Source organism: Pelophylax lessonae, assembly GCF_965119305.1.
Source record: "Pelophylax lessonae genome assembly, chromosome: 4".
Taxonomy (NCBI): domain Eukaryota; kingdom Metazoa; phylum Chordata; class Amphibia; order Anura; family Ranidae; genus Pelophylax; species Pelophylax lessonae.
In genome coordinates, this window is record NC_138771.1 from 143,560,669 (window position 1) to 143,575,465 (window position 14,797).

General features: G+C 43.5%; 1 protein-coding gene across 1 annotated transcript in view; it reads right to left on the reverse strand.

Annotated features, from left to right (window-relative positions):
• MAPK8IP2 (mitogen-activated protein kinase 8 interacting protein 2) overlaps window positions 1-13,280 on the reverse strand; it is a 108,122-nt gene extending 94,842 nt beyond the window's left edge. The window contains exon 1 of the mRNA XM_082255280.1: window positions 13,138-13,280. Within this exon, the coding sequence (XP_082111406.1) occupies window positions 13,138-13,202 (65 nt within the window). The 5' untranslated portion in view covers window positions 13,203-13,280. The remainder of the gene's footprint in view (window positions 1-13,137) is intronic.
• Between the last annotated feature and the right edge of the window lie 1,517 nt (window positions 13,281-14,797).

Below are 14,797 nucleotides of genomic sequence, written 5' to 3' on the forward strand. Positions count from 1 at the left end.
AAATAGAAACCACCCATTTGAACATGATGTAAAGGACAAACCAATATTAACGCTTTGTGTGGCTCCACTCATGGGGAGTTCATCTTCCCTGCGTTTAATGGAATGCCCTTATTGCATCACTCAGAGGATTGTGCATTGTCTAAATCCCCCAGGCCTACTTTACTGAGTAGATGGAGCCTGAAAGGCCATCAGTCTTGTGTGACAGTAGAGGACCATTGTCATTGAGTACAATACGAAGACAAAAACAATCACGCTGTCTATACAGCAAATGTAATTAAGTCCGATGATACGCATGCCTTACAGTAGAGAGACAGATTCTCCACCCGCTTTTCAATTTCCTATTTTAGAAACAGATAGAATAATAGATAGCCAAATCCATAATCCGCTTTCTCACATCAATAGACTGTATTCCACATGGAGAACCCATCAATAGTGGTGCAGCAAGCAATTCTGCAGAGATGTGACTTATACTTATAAGTTAATAAATAATGCACATTGAAATTACATTGGATTTACCCCTGGAAGCACAAATGTTATGTAAAGAATTTAACGAAACTGCCCTGGCCTGGGTTCGTCCAGTATGCTTCTCTCGTTTTAACCAAAGTTCTAAACTACCTAGAGGATATGACTATTTTTCCACATTGGAGCTAGGGGACTTCATTTGGCTTTCCATTTCCTAATACCACTGAACCATGGAAAATTGACACCGTGGAGCTGAGAACAAAGACATAAGTTAAAATCTCACTACTCATATTCCATAGTCCAAACAGATTAAATTTCCTGTATTAAGAACGAAAGAGATCTAGTTACATACAAATAATGGAGGGAAAACTATATGGAAGATTAACAGATAGTATTTACCTCAGACTCTACTCTCAAGCAAATCCCCCATCTTCTACGTGGTATACTGTACACCAAGTAGTGTCCACAGTGACCATCCTAGAGTAGGGTCAAAGATGTGCTTTATGTTGTACTGGATTACACAGAAGGACACTGGAATTCAAACGTATCACATTTAATTTATTAAATAAGGAAACAAATATTGTTACACACAAATGAATGAGGGGAGAAATAGCTACTAATATATTTTCCAGTTCAAGAAAATCCTGTATATACCAAGCAGTACCATAAAGCAATATCTGCTTTATGGTTCACCTATGCTGGGGAAGCAGGGTTAGGGTGTCCAACACAACAGACTCAACAAACTGCTTCGCAAGGCCAGTGATGTTGTTGGATTGGAACTGGAGTCTTTAACAACAGTGTTCGAGAGGAGAATGTTGTTCAAGGTACGTTCAATCTTGGATATCTCATCCCACCCAATCCACAATGCACTGGTCAGTCTGTGGAGTACCATCAGTGATAGATTGTTAGAACCACGATGCAGCACAAAGCGACAAAGGAAATCATTTTTGCCTGTGGCCATCAAGTTATTTAATTCTTCTCTGTGAGGGCTGGAGGTGAAGATTTAATTATTTGCATTTGGTAGTTTAATTTATTTTGTTAATTGAATCTGTGTTATTTATTCTATGTTGTATTTGAATTGTATGGATGGTTTTATTTGTAGTGTAGTTTTAATTTGTTTTATTTGGTGCTAATGGCTGTTATTGGTAATTTTGTTGTGTCCTTGTATTTTGTTCTGGTCATTGTTGTGATCTTGTGTTGTCCTGTTAAGTGTGTCTGTGTCCCAACAATTTCCCCAATATCCCTTTGGGATTAATAAAGTGTTCTGAATCTGTACCTACTAAGCATAAAGTGTCCCCATCATTAGAGGTCCCTCCATTGATGTCCCCCACATTAGAGGTCCCACATCAGTGTCCCCATCATTAGAGGTCCCTCCATCAGTGTCCCTCTCAGTAAAAGTTCCTACATCAGTGTCCCTCTCATTAAAGGTCCCTCTATCAGTGTCCCCATTATTAGAGGTCCCTCCATCAGTGTCCCCATCATTAGAGATCCCCCATCAGTGTCCCCATCATTAGAGGTCCCCCATGTGGAATTCTCTTACTGAGGACTGGATGGGAGGCTGGGAGCCAGGACACAGTAGCTGGGCCTCTGTGTGCGGGATTTAGCAGGTGGCATTTGATGAGCTCAGGATATACACAGTCCAACAGCCAGGTCTGGAGGAGGAAGTTTGGTTAACTTCCCCTCCACTGTATGCTGGGGTGGACCTACCACATGGTTGGTTGCTAGACAACAGGCAGCCCTAGCAACCAAGCACTAATACTGGCAGCGGAGGGCTGGAGGTGGGACTGCAGCAGCAGAGCCACAGAAGAATCATTAACAACACTGCTCCTGATGCCCGGGCCCCCTACATGTGGTTGTCCTTCCCTGATGGCGGCCCTGTCACTCCTCTGGCAGGGGTCACCTGGGTGCCATCTACACCCCCTGCACCCCCATAGCAATGCCACTGGCAGCAAGATGGGATCTGTCTCTGCCGGGATCTTAATACAGATTGTAAACCTAGGAGACTGGGAGCAGTGCCGATCTGTTATGTTATTAATGTTGCTGTAATGCTTCAAAAATGATTGCCCCTCCCCACAGTTTGCACCTAAAACTAAGTTGCACCAAAAAGAAGGCAGAATGCGGACATTACTGAAAAATGTAAGTTGATTGTTAGACTTAGTCCATCCTCTCTACCATAGTTCAGATGAAATATAATATCAAAATGGGGGAGATTTAATACGTGCTATTAATAGATTTATGTTCCTAAGTGCAAAACATAATCAGTAATAATTCACTCTATCAAAAAGAATAATGTTTGTCAGGAAGCAGAGAATTAGCAATGTATGTATATGCAACATCAGACTTTTTACACTTGCCTCTGAACTGACTCTATTCACTAGAGGGTTCTTTCTCCTCTTAGAACTTATAAATAATATATGACTCTACAGAGCAATACTGCAGAGGGACATGTACAATCTTGGGTACTCTGCCACAAAATATACATATACATGGACCTAAAGTGTGAGAAGTGGTTCTGCAAAGAAAAGCCTACCTATAACTATTCCTAAAAATGTTTCCTCCCATCTCCTCCTACCTCTCCTGTAAAACAAAAATCTGTGTACTTACCTATTTTAAATTGACTGTAGTCTGGTCATGTGATCCCACAGCTCTGACTCCCTTGCGTCAGTGAGCAGCTGCTGCAGGGGAGTGGAGGGAGCATCAACAATGGCTGGGCCATGAGAGCTTATGGGTGAGGTCAGGCTCATGGAGTTCACAGTAGTTGTCAAGTGCTACCTTACACAGGGGAGCTGGAGCTGCTGACTCACATGACCGGATTAAAGTAAGTATGCAGCTTTTTTTTTTTTTTATACAAGGTGGGAAGGATAGTATGAAGAGGGAGGAATAGTTTTTAAGAGTAGTTATAGTTAGTAGTAGTGATGCACATAAATTTCTGCCTTCGAAAATTATCGACTAAAAATAGGGTTTTCAGCACCGTGATGGAAGAAACAAAAATGCCTATTATAGCTGCTGAAAATGCCCGCCGTTTTGCTGTGATTTTGACGCAATTTTACCTTGCTTTTGGTGTGTTTTTCATAGGCCATATGACTCAAAAAATGCATTAAAAATGCAACACCGGTGCATTTATGATGCATTCTTGCTACTTTTATAATGGGGAGGTTTTTGGTGCGATTTGCCAAATATGCACCAAAAATGCAGTAAGCAGGATTTTTAACACTGCTTCAAAAGGTGCTAATAATGGCCAATAATAAATTCATATTCAATTAAATTCATGATATTAATTAAAAAGTCTAATATATTCCAATTATTAATAAAAATATATATATTTTTTAAAACCGTCAATTTAGTTTTTTCGGGGCATCCTGAATTTTCGGTTTCAGCACTGAAATTTTCATTTCTGTGCACCACTAATAGGCTTTTCTTTAATTCCTCCTCCTTCTGTATCTTAAGCCTAATAGCTAAATTTCTTCTTTGTGAGATTATCTTATTAACCCACCGGTCATTAAGGAGGCAACTCTTCCATGCAGAAGCAAAGCCTTCTTCTCTACCAAGATGACTGACTCCATACAGGGACATAGGGGTCGTTTTACTAAAGGCTAAAAGGCTGCTCATTTTGTAAGGGAATTTTCCCTTAGCTTAGTAATTGAGGCAAAGCTTTGCTGACCTCTATCATCCAATTATGTGCAAGAAACACTACTTTTTTTTTCATGACATTCACTAGGCTAAGGGAAAATTCCCTTGTGAAGTCAACAGCTTATGTGTCTTTAGTAAACCAACCCCAGTGAAGAACAAGGCATGGCACAGTACAGTAATAGGAAAAAAGGATCAGCTGATGGAAGAGGCAATGCTAGGAGCTATTCTATGGCCCTCTGCTTCAAAAGGTCAAGCTCTCTTATACATTTCCGAATGTTGGCATGTAGAAAAACTGACCCATTACGATTAGTACCTGGCTTCCCTACAGAAAATCTCTCCATGATAAGTAATTTCTTTACCAAAAATGCTGTTGGATGGAAAACAACATGGCACGTACATGAATATAGCAATACGCATGGCATACCAATGAAATAATTGGATGGTAAAAATAAAGACATAATGCACCCACACGGGGGTGGATAAGAACATTCCGAGACAAATTAACATATACAGCTTTTAAAAAAAGAAGAACGTAGGGAGGACCTGATCAACAGAAAAATAAGGCAGATGTGTAATGTAGAAAAATCTACAGCAATGCCCATTGTGGTCAACCAAAGGAGGTAGACAAGAAACAGTCATAACAGGCCCAGCGGGCAGATGACAAACGGGTATTGTAAAAAAAGGGAAGGGGGCCAGCGGCTCAAAGTTGGAAGGGGGAAAAATTGTGACCCTCAAGGGAAGGGAAAGTGGAGAAGGGACCCCTAGAGCCAAGAGAGAAAGGATGGGGGAGAGGAGGAACCTTGCCGCAGGTGATAATAACCTTTGTTCCCGAAAGCAAGGACTAAATAGGGGGACTACAATCATAAGCTCTCGGATCTCGCCATGATAAATAATTAACCCAATAACAGACTGATAAGAATAACATCATCTTTTCCCTTAGTACCCTCAACGTCTACAATCACAGTTACCAACTCATTCCTTTAATGACTGAAATACATGAGGCACACAGGTTATGTCGCTGATCCAAGTATGCCACTGACCAAATCCAGTAAGAAGCAGAACCTGCATTGTTTAATTATGTGAATAATTGGGGATACGTTGGCAACCCTGTCCATAACCCCCTTAAACTAATAATGGCTGAAAAGTCTTCCCCCAGGTAATAGGCGCCTCCTGTCCAAAATGTTTCCACTAATACAAACTTTTTCATACACATCCAAAAACACAATCAGACACAATTCTGAAAGTGCTTAACACAGAACCATCAATGGAGTGTCGTTGCAATGTCCCCAGTTTGTACAAAACACTGTCCTGCTACTGTTTGCACCAGTCAAAGCACATGACCAGTAGATCTTACATACAGAAGGATGATCATTTATATACAGTATCTCACAAAAGTGAGTACACCCCTCATATTTTTATAATTATTGTATTATACCTTTTCATGTGACAACACTGAAGAAATGACACTTTGCTATAATGTAAAGTAATGAGTGTACAGCTTGTATTACAATGTAAATTAGTAAGTGTACAGCTTGTATAACTGTAAATTTGCTGTCCCCTCAAAATAACTCAACACACAGCCATTAATGTCTACACCACTGGCAACAAAAGTGAGTACACCCCTAAGTGAAAATGTCCAAAATAAGTCCAAAGTGTCAATATATTGTGAGATACTGTACATGCAACAATTTATTTTTTAAATCATATTTACAGTTTAGTCTTTATTTTCCTATATTTCCTCACTGCGATCACACAAAATGGTCAACTGATGAACACTACATTTTAAAATACATACATATCTTGCCACATTTCTACCACTGAATGAATGAATGAATGAACATTCCTAATATATATTTATATGTTTACAGTATGAGGGAGGTTTACTAAAACTGGTGCACACAGAATCTGGTGCAATTCTGCATAGAAACCACTCAGTTTCTAGGTTTTATCAAAATTGAATTGAACAAGCCAAAGTTAGAAGCTAATTGGTTACTATTCACATCTGCACCAGATTCTGTGTGCACCAGTTTCAGTAAGTCTCCCCCATGTCTTTAAGACACAAATGAAGTCAGAAGGCCTAATAATCTGATATGTATAATGTAGATTGGGGGTCTCCAAACTACGGCCCTCCATTTGTTCAGAAACTACAATTCCCATCATGCCTAATCATGTCTGTGAATGTCAGTTTTACAATGCTTCATGGGACGTGTAGTTGGGGGGACATAGTTTGGAAATCCCTGGTGTAGATAATGGAAAAGAAATTTACTTTAGGACTATGATTTTTATGTAATTTTCACTAATATAGTTTTAGTCATGATAATTCCTTTCATTACAGTAATTCTTGGGTTTAGACCTAAAGCGGAACTAAACCCTACTATCCTTTTCAGCCAAGGAAGCTGCCTTCTTAGCCTCTGTTTTGATTTTCAACTGCCACAATGCTACACCTGTGAACAGTTATGACAACGTCCATATGATGGTTTGACAGTTTGGTTGGCTGCTCAAGCAAATGTGACAGTTAGCATTCCCCGCATGTCGGGAATGTAACTGTTTTTTGAAACTGGTAAATTGATGGGTTTAGTTTCACTTTAAAGCAGAACTCTACCCATAGCATCTTAATAAAAAAAAACATTTCTTTAGCATGGAACATACATTCCACATTAATAATTATGCTACCAAAATAAGTGTGTACTGTAAATTGCCACCAGCATTGTTCCTGTTTCTTCCTGCCGGAGGCTGCCATTTTGCTGAAGCTCAGAGCCCCCGAACAGCATAAAGCGGAACTAAACCCATCGATTTAATGGTTTCAATAAACAGTTATATTCCTGAAATTCCAGGATTGCTAACTGTCACATTTGCTTGTGTCTTCAACCAAACTGTCAAACCATCAAATGGCTGGTGTCCTAATTGATCACATGTGCAGCACCATGCAGATCAAACAGAAGCAGCTTCCTTGGCTGTAAAGGTAGGAGGGTTTAATCTGCTTTAAGTGTGTCAGCAGATCGGCCTCTATAAATTCAACAGTGCCTAAAAATGGAGAGCAATTGAGCATGTGCAGAGCAGGGTGAGACAATGTATTATTGGATTTTAAACATTATAGGCACCTAATTTTAAATGTTTTACATAGCTAAACCTACAAACGGGGCCAGCCTGAAGTGATCTAGCAGGACTTATTTTCTAAATAAAGTTCAGCTCTAAGCTGGTCATAGATGGATTAGAATTCATCCGAACAGCAGTGACAGGATGAATTTTGATCCATCTACAGCTGTTCTTGTTGAAGAAAACTCAATTTAAGGACTGACTACAAATATTTGCTTCATCAGCGCTGCAGCCAATAGGCCAATAGGTTGCTGTCAGAATACAACAGGGCAGCGGGGAGGATTCCCTCACCCACTTCAAATGTGTGGATGGGGGAATTGTGTTTTTTTATTCTTTTTTGGGCTGGCTGGGTGATCAAAAAAAAAAAAAAAAGATCCATCTATGACCAGCTTTAGCATTCTGGGGTTAGGTTTAGGGGGAGGGTTTGAAGGTCGAGGCTAGACTTACAGATAGGTTTATATTAAATATAACATTATAGGCTACAGGTTAACTGTTAGGTTGAATTTTTCAGGGAGGTTTAGGGATTTTGCTATGCTAAAGATTAGGTTTAGAGGGTTAGTTCATGATTAAGGGTCAGTTTGAAATATACAGTTAAAGTGGAAGTAAACCCAACAATTTCATAGTTTCAAAAAACTGTTAAATTCCCAGCATACCGGAAACGCTAACTGTCACATTGGATGTGCTCTCAACCAAACTGTCAAACCATCCAATGGCTGAGTCATAACTGGTCACATGTGGAGCATAATGGCAGTTGAAGATTAAACAGAGGCCAAGATGGCTGAAAACGATAGGAGGGTTTATTTCCACGTTAAGGATTAAAGCGGAGTTCCACCCAAAAGTGGAACTTCCGCTTTAGGGAGTCCTGACCCCCCCGACATGCCACATTTGGCATGTCATTTTTTGGGGGGGGGGAGCGGGTACCTAGTTTTGACAGGTACCCGCTCCCACTTCCGCTCGGAGCGCCGCGGCGCCCTGAGCGGAAGTTCTCCTCTCCCCCTCCCTCCCTGCAATCTTCTGGGACACGTCAGAGGTCCCAGAAGATTGCCGGCCAATCACGGCGCGCAGCGCGACTCGCGCATGCGCAGTGGGTACCCGGCTGTGAAGCCGCAAACTGTAACAGCCGGGTGCCCACAGCAGTGATGCCGGCGCCGAGGGAGAGGATCGAGGCTTCCGGCGGCCGCATCGCTGGACCGTTGGACAGGTGAGTAAATGGCTGGAACTCCGCTTTAAGTTAAAGCTGAACTGTGGGATAGGTAAAATGGTTTTCCCTACTACACCTGGTATGTACTTTATAACTCTTGTTCTCTGCAGATCTATTGACACATGATTCAAGCAAGTCCTTGGGCATGTAGCACTTCTGTCACCAGACAACAAAGCGGTTCTTACATCGACATACAAGGTCAAAATATGCATGGAGTGTGCAGGGGACTGGTCACTTGGAAAAAAGAAAGACTAGCAATTGTGACTTGTCTGCATTTTCTGATTATATACTGAACAAAATTATAAATGCAACACTTGTTTTTGATACCATTTTTCATGAGCTGATCTCAAAGATCTAAGAAAACTGGGATTCATCTGTGAAGAGAACACATCTCCAAAGTGCCAGACGCCATCGAATGGGAGCATATGCCCACTCAAGTTGGTTACGAAAACAAACTGAAATTAGGTGGAGACCCCGGTGAGGAGGACGAGCATGCAGATGAGCTTCCCTGAGACGGTTACTGACAGTTTGTGCAGAAATTCTTTGGTTATGCAAACCCATTGTTGCAGCAGCTGTCCGGGTGGCTGGTCTCAGACGATCTTGGAGGTGAAGATGCTGGATGTGGAGGTCCTGTGCTGGTGTGGTTACACGTGGTCTGCGGTTGTGAGGCCGGTTGGATGTAATGCCAAATTCTCTGAAACGCCTTTGGAGATGGCTTATGGTAGAGAAATTAACATTCAATTCACGGGCAACAGCTCTGGTGGACATTCCTGCAGTCAGCATGCCAATTGCACGCTCCCTCAAAACTTGCAACATCTGTGGCATTGTGCTGTGTGATAAAACTGCACATTTCAGAGTGGCCTTTTATTGTGGTCAGCCTAAGGCACACCTGTGCAATAATCATGCTGTCTAATCAGCATCTTGATATGCCACACCTGTGAGGTGGATGGATTATCTCAGCAAAGTAGAAGTGCTCACTAAGGGCTCTTTCACACGGGCGACCCGATCAGATCCGCCTGTCAGTTTTTTAGGTGGATCTGATCGGATCCTCCATGCAGCTCTATGGGGCAGCGGGTGTCAGCGGAGACACCTCCGCTGACACCCGCTGCCATCCGCATCCGATCCTGAGCTTGAAATCTGGACGGATGGAAACCCTATTTTTCCATCCGTTCAGTAATCGGAGCGGATCGGATCTGATGAGAGCGGACAAGCGGTCCGCTCTCATCCGATCCCCCATAGAGGGCAGCGGGGGCTGAGACACCTCCCTCTCCGCTCTGCAAGCGGAGACGGAGCTGTCATCCGCCCGGCTCAGCGGGGATCGCAGATCGATCCCCGCTGAGCAACACGGATCCGCCTACGGAGCGGACCGTGTGAAAGAGCCATAACACAGATTTACACAGATTTGTGAACAATATTTGAGAGAAATAGGCCTTTTGTGTACATAGAAAAAGTCTTAGATCATTTAGCTCAGCTCATGAAAAATGGGGGCAAAAACAAAAGTGTTGCGTTTATAATTTTGTTCAGTGTGTAATGGTATTACCCGCTAATAGGCATTAGATATCCTCTCTTTTTTTCTGTGCTCAGAATTCAGCTTTTAGGTTAATAGTACATTTTCTATAATACATTTGGAATTAAATTTTTTATTATAATTTGGGGAGGGGGGCAATTTAATTGGTGCTAAAAATTCTCACAACCTAAAATACTGTGGCCTAATAACCAAACATAATGAACCATCAAATCTACTTTCTGTTAAAACAATTTAAAGTCGATAACTGGACCTGGTCTGGATAAATCTGTGCTGTGCCAACCCAAGCTCAACAACTTGATTCGATCACTTCTTAGAGACCTACATTTTATCACACAGAGTATTTGATTGTGCAAAATAATTGTGTTGCAATGTTTACAAGGTTTAGTTGGCTGCATCGTTGGTGCTCCACCACTAATAGTAACACTGGGCCTTTCATCATCCATTCCGCCCCTGCATAGATGATATAATACATGCCAGTATAGACTGTATATTGTACAATGTGGTTACATTAAATTTTCCTGATGGAACATTGTGGGTATATGTACGGTTGGCTATAAATGCAGCTTTTTTTTTTCTCTTCCTATAATCCAAGCACTGTACATTGGTGCTGCAATGCTGTATAATCCTTGGATATTGCTGTTAATGGTGTGCTTATGTTTACCATACAAAATAACTTAGCTACAGTATTATTATGGGATGCACTAGAAAGAAGTTTTTGTTGACAATAATAAAAAAACAAAACCTTATGTTATTCAATCCACCAAAAAAACAAATTCTGCCTGAGATGACAACATACATTTAAACACAACGAGGCCCTTCCTAACCTACAGCTACATGTCTCATCGCTTACTATTCATGCCCATTAAAGTGGTTGTTGTGTATATAATTATTCTATACAAATATCTCTTGGCACAACATGACCTACATAGCACTGTGATCAGTACACAAAAAGCACACTATGCCGTGTTATATGCTGAATTTATTATGCACATAGATATTGGGAGATCTTCTAGGACAGTTCCCATCTCACAGCACTGCAGGTATCCATGATTGTCACTTTCTCAGAAAACCAACGTTTTATACAGTTTACCGGGTAGATAGTAAGACAGATAGAAGATAAAGGCAATGAAATGGATATTTTTGTACAATATACATATTGATGCTGGCAAGATATAGAAAATGCTTCTAAATAGATGGCTAGCTGAGAGATCTCCATATTTCCCTGTATGAGGTAGGTAATCCTTTATATACAGCCCTGATGGAATAGCATACGGGAAATCTGTATGTGAGGCATTGTCTAATGTAATAGAGCTCTGCTCATCACAGGGCAGGAGCCATGTCTGCTTATGGAAGCTTGATGCAATATGGCTGCAACTGTTTATATTTCATCCTACTATGTCAGTCTATCATTTCTCCTGTTATGCCGATTGTTTTTTAGCATCAGACAGGACAGTATACATACAGCAGCTATTCTCAACCAGGGTTCTGGGGAATATTAGGGTTCCTCAAGAGGTTGTTAGGGGGTTTCTTGACCTGTGGGCTGAGTGATCTCCCATCTCATGGTTCCTGCATAGTTCCAGGGCCCACGTCACTTGGAAGAGTCAGCAGCATGATACTAATGGTTTGTGTGAGATTGGGGAGTTGTTCTTCCCACTGGCCACCAATGTAAGGGGGGCATTCTTCCCACTGGTCACCAATGTAAGGGGACATTCTTCCCACTGGTCACCAATGTAAGGGGACATTCTTCCCACTGGTCACCAATGTAAGGGGACATTCTTCCCACTGGTCACCAATGTAAGGGGACATTTTTCCCACTGGTCACCAATGTAAGGGGACATTCTTCCCACTGACCACCAAAGTAAGGATGGCATTCTTCCTACTGACCACCAATGTACGGTGGGCATTCTTCCCACTGGCCACCAATGTAAGGAGCACTCTTCCTACTGACCACCAATGTAAGGAGCACTCTTCCTACTGACCACCAATGTAGGGGGGGGGGCATTCTTCACACAGGCCACCAATGTAAGAAGGGCATTCTTCCTACAGACCACCAATGTAAGGTGGGCATTCTTTCCACTGGCCACCAATGTAAGGAGCACTTTTCCTACTGACCACCAATGTAAGGTGGGCATTCTTCACACAGGCCACCAATGTAAGGAGCACTTATCCTACTGACCATCAATGTAGGGGGGCCATTCTTCCCACAGGCCACCTATGTAAGGAGGACATTCTTCTCACTGCCCACCAATGTAAGGAGGGCATTCTTTCTACTGTTCCCCAAGTAAAGAGGGCATTTTTCCCACTTGCCACCATTGTAAAGAGGACATTCTTCCCACTGACCATCCATTTAAGGAACATTCTTCCCACTGGCCACCAATGTAAGGAGGGCATTCTCCACACTGGCCACCAATGTAAGGAGCATTCTTTCTACTGATCACTAATGTAAGGAGGGCATTCTTCCTACTTACCACCAATGTAAGGGGGGCATTCTTCCTACTAAGCACCAATGTAAGGGGGCATTCTAGCTACTGACCACCAATGTAAGGAGGGCATCCTTCCCACTGTCACCAATGTAAGGGGCATTTTTCTGCCCAACCCTATAAGGGTTTCTACCTAAGGCCACTGATGTAAGGCTGGGGGACATTCTCCTCACTGGCCACCTCTACAATGAGGACATTGTTCTTAAGGCCACCAACGTAAGGAGGGCATCCTTCCCTGTGGTCACTCCTACAAGAAGGGCCACCAATGTAAGTGGGGGGGGGGGGCATTCTTCCTACTGACCACCACTACAAGGGTAGCATGTTTTCTAAGGAGACCAATGTAAGCTAGGTGTGGGGGGGGGGGGGGGCATTCTTCCCGCTGGCCTATAATGTTAAGGGTCACTCTTCCCACCAACAAAGTAAGGGGATACGTTCTTCCAACCTGTCACCCCTATAAGGGGGGCATTGTACTTAAGGCCACTGGTGCAGGGGGGGCGTTCTCACTGACCGCTAATGTAAGTATGTGTGTGTGCGGGGGGGGGGGTGGCATTCTTCCCACCAATGTAAGGGGGGGCATTCTTCCCACCAATGTAAGGGGGGGGGTATTGATTTATTGGAGAGTGTGGTACACCTGGTGTAGATGATGTTCTTGCACCCCCCTCCCCCTCCTGTCAGTGATATGACGATGTTCAGTAGTCTGCTTGATGTGCCCCCCCCCCCCCCCCATCCCCATCTCTCACCTGCAGCTCGGGGGGGAGAGGGAGTGGAAGGTGGAGAGAGAAAACATCTCAGCTCGATCCGCCATCTTCAGCCGGAGAGGTGATGAGACACACCCCGGTGTAGGGAGGACAGGATGGGGTCACCCCCCCGGTACACAGATAGAAGGAGGGCGATGTACGGAGCGGGGACAGCGGATTGCAGACACTCAGATCCGTGCGATCTCCATGGACATTCTCCCCTCCTCCTGTTCCGGGCGATCAGTCGGTACGATGTCCCCCCGGTCCTCCTCCTCGGATGCGGCTCTGATGCAGTCACATCCAGGAGAGACTGCACAAGCTGGGAGCCAATACACAGGGCGGGGGAGGGGGGAGCAGGGAGGGGCTATGGATGGAGGAAGGACTGCTGGTAGTGCAGGCAACGGTACACTCTTCTTTTCATCCACTACAATGGAGAGCGGGCGGGGATGGAGCGAGGAAGGGAGGGAGCTGTCCATCCGATGGTGCTGAAATGGCGCTGCCGGGAGGCCAGCCTATGTACGGATCCTGCGCCACCACATGACGTCATCACCCTGATTATTAATCCCCATCACCAGTAATCACATCCCAGGATTGTTCCGCTTCTTAGATTAAAACACAGCGATGTAGGTCATGGAGCATCTGTCCTCTGCCAGACCTCTATTCTATATCAGCCATTACATTATCACCACACACCTAAGATTCAGGAGCTCCCCCCTTTTAGGCCCCTTTTACACTTATGCAACCTGTTCTGCGACTTAGGACTACATAGTCGCATGACAAGTTGTGCTCCATGATTTCCAATGAGTACTCTTCATATATGTGCGACTTCAAGTCACAATGACTTCAAAGTATGCACTACTTTGGGCTGATTTTAATGCGTTTTGAGGTCCATAGACAATGCTTCAAGTCCAGTAAAAATCGCACGACTTTTAGGTGGCCTAAGTGTTAAAGGGGCCTTATGTGACCTAAAAGTCGTACAATTTTATTTGCTGCAATTTTGACTGGACTTAAAGCAATGCCTATGTCTACGGACCTCAAAACTAGGGATGCACCAATCCGATATTCGGATCGGATATCGGCCCTGAAACGGGCAAAATAGCTGGATCGGGGGATCGGTAAAATTAACAGATCCACGGGCCGATCCGGTTTTGCTCTTTATAGCTTGTGAGGGAGCAGAGAACAGCTGTCAAAGAAAAAAAAAAAGAGCCTCCTGCAAATGCCTTTCAACTCTCCCAGTTAAAGAGGTTGTAAACCCATACAAAATGTTTTTGTTTTTTTTCAACCTGAAAGAGAAACACATAATGAGCTAGTATGCATCGCATACTAGCTCATTATGAAATACTTACCTTAGAACGAGCCCCCGCCGTGCCGCCCACTTACCTGTATGATGGGCGACATGTTCAGTTGCCCGTCTTCCGGGATCGCGGCATCCAGGCATTTGATTGGCTGGAGCCGCGGTGACGTCACTCCCGCGCACGCGCGCAGGAGCCGATGGTCACGGCACGGGGCTCTGAAGGAAAGGCACCAGCGGCCGTTCCTTTAGAGCGCATGCGCCAGTGATGTCACTGGCTGCATGTAAGGTAAATATCTCCTAAACTGTACACGTTTAGGAGATATTTACAGTACCTATAGGTAAGCCTTATTAACCACTTTACCACCGGAG